At 41.4% G+C, this 8,614-nt stretch overlaps 1 protein-coding gene across 1 annotated transcript in view; it reads left to right on the top strand.

The window, feature by feature from the left end:
• The window catches only part of AK8 (adenylate kinase 8), a 37,356-nt gene extending 35,659 nt beyond the window's left edge, over positions 1 to 1,697 (top strand). Inside the window, exons 12-13 of the mRNA XM_053472408.1 lie at positions 890 to 970; positions 1,202 to 1,697. Coding sequence (XP_053328383.1) covers positions 890 to 970; positions 1,202 to 1,457 — 337 coding nt within the window. The 3' untranslated portion in view covers positions 1,458 to 1,697. The remainder of the gene's footprint in view (positions 1 to 889; positions 971 to 1,201) is intronic.
• The last annotated feature ends 6,917 nt before the right edge of the window (positions 1,698 to 8,614 follow it).

Here is an 8,614-nt window from a genome sequence, read left to right on the forward strand (position 1 = left end):
ATTCTGATGAATATTCTACATATGCATTATGCAAATTTAAAAAGAAAATACAGTCTAATATCTAGAATCCCATAAATTTAATTTTATATAATGTATATGTAGCATATGCATTAAAAGTATATATATATATATATATATATATATATATATATATATATATATATATATATATATATATATATATATATATATTGTATTATTTATATTCAAATATTTTTGACTTTTTTTATTGTGATTATTCTTAATTAATATCTCTTATTTATCACAGGTTATATTAGCTCAGCACATTATTTTTTCTTGTTTTTTTTATATATATATTTATATTTTCTGAACTGTATTTTTGGTGCAGTTCAGGTCGTTTTCAACGTTCTTATGGCAGAATGACGTTACTCGTAGTTACACAATATGAAAGCTGACACTCACTGATGCTCATTTCCCCCAGGTAACTGCATATAAGGTATTTAAAGATTAGGCCCCTGGCAAGGTGTCGGGACCATCGTGGAACCTTTACTTACCCGTTACGGGCATTACCTGCGAGCTATCCGGGCTTGATCTGGAGTCTCTGGGTTAAGCATGGCTTCCCTGGGTCTCCAGGTCACTGCAGAGGAGCAGGATTTAGCCGCACCCATTCCCTGCCCATTTTTCCTCCCATTCCCAACCCACTTTGTTATCTGCAGTTAGCCCTGCCCCCTTTACAAAACCACTCCCCCAGAAGTGGGAGAGCTCCGGGTAGCATAAACTGGGTAGTTCTATGTTACAATACAAACCCCAAGCACCTGGGGTAGATTTTGACAAGGGCAATAACGGTGAGAATGTACTCTCCCTCTGGTCTATACGTACATTGACTAAAACCATGATAATCACTTTCCTCCTGGTTTTCCCCCGGCAGAGTTTTTTTCATGGATATCCCAGACGATGTTGCCGTAGAGCGCCTGTCTTACCGCGTGACAGATCCCGTCTCCGGAGAGAGGTTGGTACTGAAACAATTCCTATATGATGTAACGTAAGGAGGATCACAGATAAGTGGAACAGCCTTTCAGCGGAAGTGGTAGAGGTTAATACAGTGTGGGAATTTAAAGGCGTATGGGTATTGCGAGACATAACCGAACCTTGCAATGTGCCGATGCCAATCAATGAGATTCCACCAGCTGTGTCTGAAAAGGTGGAGGTTCTACAAACCCCATTTGTGTATTTAATGCAGGTACCATGCCATCTATAAACCAGCTCCCAGCACAGAGGTCCACCAGCGCCTGCAGAAAAACCCGAAGGATGCCGAGGAGAGCGTTCAGGCAAAGTTAGACATGTATCACGCCAACATGGAGGACCTGGAGGAGTTTTATCAGAACGTCATCCACGTCAACGCTGATCAGGATCCTTACACGGTCTTCGAGTTCATCGAAAGCTGCATCGTCAATCCCCTTCCGAAGAGCGTCCCTGAGGACCCCGCGTCTCCCTAATCTCACTCAGCACATAGATCGCTATCAGACTGGATGGGCATGAGGAGTCATAAAGGTTATTATAACCCAGGAACACCTCTGTCCCACCCCGTTTTGCCCGCAGAGCGCCGGTGGTAAGAGCCCCTCTTAAGCTCCACCTTTATAGATACCTCTCGTGAGGCAGATTTGATGCTTGTTCGTCTTAAACCCGCTTTCCCGCACAGGCACGCAAATAAATAAAAAATACAACGTGAAGCCTTTTATCAGATTGATTTGCAATTTGCTTTACCAACCGTTTACAGTTCTTCGCTGTCACCGGAAAATCAAACAGCCCTTTTTTGTCTATTTGTTGTGGGTATTTTTTTTTTCTTGAGTAGAAAGAAAGTATTTTGACACCATTGTGTTTAATGTTTGGGGAGTTGCGCTCACAAACGCCGCCTGTCACGGGAAGATCGGCTTAATGGATTGTATTTAAACAACGGCTTCCAGATACATGGCAAGTGATTCGTCGAGCTCCGGAAAGAGACTTGTTCCAAGTGTTATCTCCATTAATTTTGGTGCCTCTTCTGGAAAGGTGCGAGAAGGCTGAGCGTTACCTGATCTCATAATACGTTTCCCTATTGGTTTTCCTAAATAAGTATATATAGAATATTAAAGAAATATTATATGTAGATTAAAAAGCAGATGTGGTGATTTTTTTTTTATATAATGGCTTCTGATTCAAATTGTATTAAAGATTGCGCAATTCTGAATGTCCAAAAGGACTCCGTCTGAATGTTCAAAAGTGCCACGGTGTGCACTAACTCAGAACAAAATAGAAGGTATTTATATACTTACCCCGGAGTCTCCGGGTCACTTTCCGCTTTCTCCATGTTCATGTTCCTTCCTTTTCTTAGCCCACTTAAGGCTGCCTGCCTCATATACCCCAATGTCAGGCCGTTCTCCCAGAAGGAGGAGAGCTTCATCTATGTAAATACACCACCACCCTAGGAATTTCTCAGGTATATTTATATATAGAGCTGAAATCTGCAGCACCCAAGGGAGGGTGTCACATTAGCCCCCTTCCCAGTTCTAGGAAGTATAGCCCTCTGCATTCCCCCACAAACACCCCTAAAACCTGGACTGTCCGGGTCTGGCGGGTAAGTCCCATTGTTTCAGCTGCCCCTCCAATATCCTGGAAGAGTGGGAAGGATACATTTAATAGCCACATTTGGTTGATACGTCCTTGATAAACCAGCGATCTGCACACATGGTGAGCATGCACATACAGTATATGGCAGTCAGATACACCCCCAAATAAAGACCACACCCCTGAGGAGCCATGTAGGACATCTTGCAAGTGAGGAGGCCTGCTTACTATGTCCACAGACACATCCTGCTGATTAGCGCTTATTCCCCTGCTCTTTGCTTAGAACCTGATGACCCTTAACCCCTGCATCAAAAATACATTTATACTGCAACAAGGTGTAGATCATACAGGAACCTTGTAACAACAGCCCGTAGAGGCACTGGTTGACATAACACATATGTGCAGTTTGCACGTGTATATATATTACTAGCCTCTAATTGCACGAGAGATCCATCGTTCCAGGAAAATCCCGCCGCTGGCACTCCGGTGATGGTCGCTCCTGCCGTGAGTGTACATCTGCCTCATTTATTTCGCCGATTAATATTCTCTTCCGTTCTTTGTCCGCTCAGTGCATATCTCCACCGTTACATTAGTTCCCCTTGAGTGGCTCAGCGGATAATGCGGGCATCGGAGGGAGGCTTTGGCGGAGTGTATCTCATTGACATGCGCTTCCGTACAGCTCGGCTTGTAGCGCGGGGTCGGAGGTCATGTCCCGAAAGGCTTGTAGCCGACCCAGGAAAATCAACGGGAACGTTAGCACAACACGCGGATACACTTGTACGATTCTCCCTCCGCAGCGACGCGATCCATTGGCGTACATTTAATGATCAAAAACAAAACGGCTCGGCGCATTACTTTGCATAGTGAGTTCAGTAATAGGGGCGCTGCAGCCATAAAACGAAGGGGGTCTACGAGCGCCGAGCGGGCGGTTAGTTACCGGGAGAAAGCCTTTGTTCTAGCTTAAAATGGTTCTATCGCGGTTTAAACTCCGGAATGCTTCATTAAACAATTTACCTGATATTCACGACACAAAGAATTGCAATAAAGAGAGAATTAAAGAAGGAGCAAGGGGGGGGTGGACACATTTAAATAGTAAAGGGATCTAACAAGATACAGGAGAGAAGTTTATTTCAAAGGAGGAGAAATGTTAGAATAAGAGACCGTAATCTAAAACGAGAGGGTCAGAGGCTTAGATGGAATGTAAGGTAGTTTTACTTTACTGAGAGGGTAGTAGATAAGAGGAAAGGCCTCCCAGCAGAAGTGGTAGAGGATAATATAAGGTATTTCCCGTAGCCAACATAACCAGGGAATTCCTCGTCTGCCACCTTAACGTAATAAATACGGATCTTCAATAAATCATCACTGATACTGAATGCTAGAAAATAAAAATGAATATTTATGCACAGTCGCGAATTATGGTTAAATGATCTCTAGATCCCTGAATTCATTAAAAACAAAAATGATCAGTTTATCTTATTGGACTCATTATACGTAATCCATGTTTAAGAACAATATGTCAGAGGGTAGGTTTAACAACATGTGATTAAAGATACCAAATGCGGGATAATACTCTTAAAAATAAAAAATAATTTAAAAAGATACATTTTTACCGGCTTAAATTATAATATCCATTATTCCCATTTCCCCTCCCAACTCTTGTGTTTAAAATAGACCCAACACTGCCATTAACTATTAAAATAATAATAATAATAATAATAAACAGCCTGCATTTAAATAGGTCAACATTTCTAAGTAAAATAATAATAACAATAATAATTAAAAAAATAATTAAAAAAAATAAGATTAAGCAGGGCTAAATAAAATAAATATATAATAATATATATACGCAGAGCAAACCTAGGACATAGGTTCTTAGACGCGTGATCTAGTGACGCTACACAAATAAATATGAATAAATTAGAACGTGAATTGTCGTCCGCCGTGGTTCACAATGGAGCGGCTCGCACTCCGTGAACTTCAGTAGAGAGGCAGCCGCGCTCACATCCCAACCTTTGTTGGAGCGATGACATGAAAAGATGTAAACCATGAACCGTAGGAAGTTCACCACTTTCTTTGTCATCTCATCCGCTGAGGGATACGCTGTTCTTCTGTCAAATATCTGCATTCCGCACCTTTTATGTGGAAATGTTGTTTTGAAGTCCTGGTGTATAAGTTGACGCAGTTCTCTCTCTTTTTTTTTTATTAAAAAAAATAATAAAAACTGAATTCCTTTTAATGTCAGAACTTCTGAGTATTTTATGTGACTTTGGATGGCGTACACAAACATGCCGTATATATCCGCGGCTGCCACTTCCGTGTTACGATCAAACTAAAAAAAGTTAGCATTTCACGAGGATGAAAAGGGTGATGTCACAGCGATTCCTGTCCCATGGAAGGCTTGGAGCTTTCATTTCTTAGCCTGGTTTAATTCTTATGATTTTATGGAGTCTGCTTTGCACAAAAAAAGGGGCTCCTTGGAAGTTTAACCTCCTTCGATCGTTCATACGGTCCCGAGAACGGTGCATGGTGGAAAAAGTGGACCTTTGACTATGATAACTGGCCGGACCTCTTTTTGCAGCAATAACCTAAAACACGCGCTTCCGGTAGCTGCGGATCGGACCTGCGCAACGTTCAGGAGGAACTTTAGACCACTTTTACTCACAGAACTGCTTAAAGTCAGCCATATTCTTAGCATGTCTGGTGTAATGGCTCTCTCTCGTCATTCCATGGCATATCTAATGGGTTAAGGTCTGGGCTCTGACTGGGCATTTAAAAAAAAAAAACATTCTATGGTAGATTGACTTTGGTGTTTAGGGTCATTGTCCTGCTGCATCACCCAACTTCTACTGAGCTTCAGCTGGCGGGCAGCCACCCTGATATTATCCTGTATGATACCTTCATTGTCCCCTCGATGATGGCACCAAAGCAGCCCTAAATCATGATGCCCCCTCCACTCTTCTTCACCATTGGGATGATTCTTTGATGTTGGTATATGGTGCCCTTTTTTATGCCAAACGTAGTGTTGCGAGTTCTTCCCCAACAATTCAACCTCAGTTTCATCAGTCCACAAAACACTTTTTGAAGTAGCGCTGTGGAGCGTCAAGGTGCTCTTTGGCAAACTTCAGGCAAACAGCAATGTTTTGGTTTTCTTTGGAGAGCAGCGGCTTCCTCCGTGGTGTCCTGCCATGGACTCCATGCCTGTTCACTGTTTTGCTTTTGGTAGACTCAGGAACAGGGATGTTAACCAAATCCAATGATTCCTTCAAGCCTTTAGCTGCTTCTCTAGGGTTCTTTTTTTTTAACCTCATTGAGCGTTCGGAGTTATGCACTTGGAGTCATCTCAGCAGGGTGCCCACTAAATAGTCTCCATTTAACAATTTGTCTAACTGTGGACTGATGAATATGTAAACTCTTCACGAATTACTTTGTAACTCTTTCTGGCTTAATGCAAATCAACAATTCTTGATTGTAGGTCTTCTGAGATTTCTTTTTTTTTGCGAAGCGTGGTTCACATCAGCAGATGCTTCTTTAGAACAGCAAACTCAAAATGTTTGAGTGTTTTTTATGCCAAAGAAGCTCTAAAATATACCTCCAATCCCGTTTCATTGATTGGACCGCAGGTTTGTTAACTCCTGACTCCAATTAGCTTTTGTTGAAGTGATTAGTCTAGAGGTTCAAATACTTTTTCCAACCCACACAGTGAATGTTTGAACGATGTATTCAATATGGACAAGAATAATAGATTAATCTGTGTGTTATTAGTGTTTGTTCATTCTTGTACCTAAGATCATCTCATATTTTAAGACAAATTTATACATAAATGCTGGTAATTCCTAAGGGTTCACTTACTTTTTCTTGCCACTGTACCTTCACTCAGTATGCTGTTATGTTGTTAAAGCCCAGCGTGATCTGGAAGTACTTAGCCTGCATATTAACAACATACCCAACAACATGTCTATCAAACAGTAATTGTTATGTGAGCAAATTCCTCATTTCACTTGTCACAGTGATTATTGTGGCAGAAATACAAAAAGCAATATAAAAGAAAAAGCGGTCATAAAACTTCTGATCATCACTCATGAAACCAGCCAATCAATGCCCACACAGGAGAGGGTGAAACTGGTACCATCTGTCTCTCTGGCAAGGAGTGGAAGCCAAACTGAAGAAGATGATGCATGCCCTCTATAACCTCATCTGTCCACAAAACCAAAGTACTGTATAACTAGGTTTTTTGTTTTTTCGATACACTACCATTCAAAAGTTTTTGTTTTTTTAAATAAAAACCAAATTCTGTCCATTAAAATAACATGAAATGGATCAGAAATCCAGCGCAGACGGTGTTAATGTTGTAAATAACTATTGTAGCTGGAAACGGCTGTTTTTTAATAGAATATCATCGTAGGCGCTCATCACTCTTTATCACTCCCATCACTCCTGTGTTCCAATGGCCCTTTATCACTCCCATCACTCCTGAGCTCCAATGGCACGTTGTGTTTGTTGACCCAAGTTTAAGTTTAAAAGGATAATTGATGGTTAGAAAACCCTTTTGCAATTATGTTACAGCCAGAAATGTCCTGGTTTTCCATGGCAACAGCTAAGCGACCCCACCAGTAGTGTAGAGCGCCCGTCTCTTTGTTATTTAACATCGTATCAGTGGCCGCTCGCAGTAACAGATATCGTTCCTCATAATGATGCCAACTGCCGCATGCCAGGGAACTCACAGCTTGTTGAAAACTGCAGATGGCAAGTTGTGCCATATACAAACTGGCATCCCTAGGGTCACACTGAAGCTTAATATTGGTGCTGGGGATTAACCCCTGCCCTGCCAGCAATACTCTGTACTGCGCTTCTACGAAGGCTTACAAAGGCCTCGATCGTCACGAAAAGGTTACGTTTTTCAGTCGCACGACGACAACTCGATCCTGCCAAGCTGCCATAATTAAATCGGAGCACCGGGCTTCTCATTGACGGCTACGACATGCGCAGGACTATCATTTCTAAGCAGCCCGTCTGACCCAAATCGGTAATGGTGATAAAACAATACGCCAAACTTTCAACGCTACACAACAGCGGTAATGAGATATGTACATACAGAAAATGTCTATTACCGTAACGAGAATATGATAATATAGCTTTGGATTTTTCGAATCAGCCTGTTATTAGACCAGCTTGATGCTGTTCTGTTCTATGTTTAGAATCCGCGTGTTTTATAGGTGGGAGAAAAAGGAACGCTTCAGAAACATACACTTTGTGCGAGGTCTGCTTCGGCAAATGTTATTTCTAATTTTCCCCCTGGATGGATTTCGTCTGTTTTCCAAATAAAAGTTTCACTTCTACAGCGTATCGACAGGGGGTGGTAGAGGTGACTACAGGCAGGTAGGGGTCACGCTTTACGTTCTCTCTGTTGATTTATAGAAACGATAGACTGTAGTCTGAATAAAGATTTCTTGGCGACCACATCATGCGGTCCATGCCACAGAAGAACCAGGCGTTATCTTCTCATCGACCTGTCATTCTTCCAGAGCTGACAGATGATATAACCCTCGTCAGCCTTGGAAACACATCTACCTTTCTTGTGAAGGTAAGCAGCATCATCTTTATGATATATTAGTCTCTTCCCCTTTCACAGCCTTTTTACTTATGTTCTTAAGTTATTACCTATCATCAAATAAAACATCATCTTAAAAACATCAAGGGTCCCTGCCTTACTTTTGTAAACTCACCCTGGTTGAAGAACCCAACTTTGGTACAAAGAGTTGCCATCTGATTAAAAGTATTTTAAGGCAGTCCCGGTCCAAATAAAAAGGCTACTGGGACCTCTCCAAAAACAAGCGTCACAGGGTATAGATTGGATACAAAATACAGGCAGTGGGGCTAATTCTAGAGGAAACAAACAAGCCAAAATCATGTAAAAATCTTACCCCCTTTCTCTATTACAAGAGAGGCTTACAAAATATTTAATTACATATTATATATAAATATACAAGGAGAATAACTTTTGAAACATGAGACGTAAACTACTTAGTAACGTAATAAATTAATTGTTCAG

Source organism: Spea bombifrons, chromosome 8, assembly GCF_027358695.1.
Source record: "Spea bombifrons isolate aSpeBom1 chromosome 8, aSpeBom1.2.pri, whole genome shotgun sequence".
In the NCBI taxonomy this organism is placed as follows: domain Eukaryota; kingdom Metazoa; phylum Chordata; class Amphibia; order Anura; family Pelobatidae; genus Spea; species Spea bombifrons.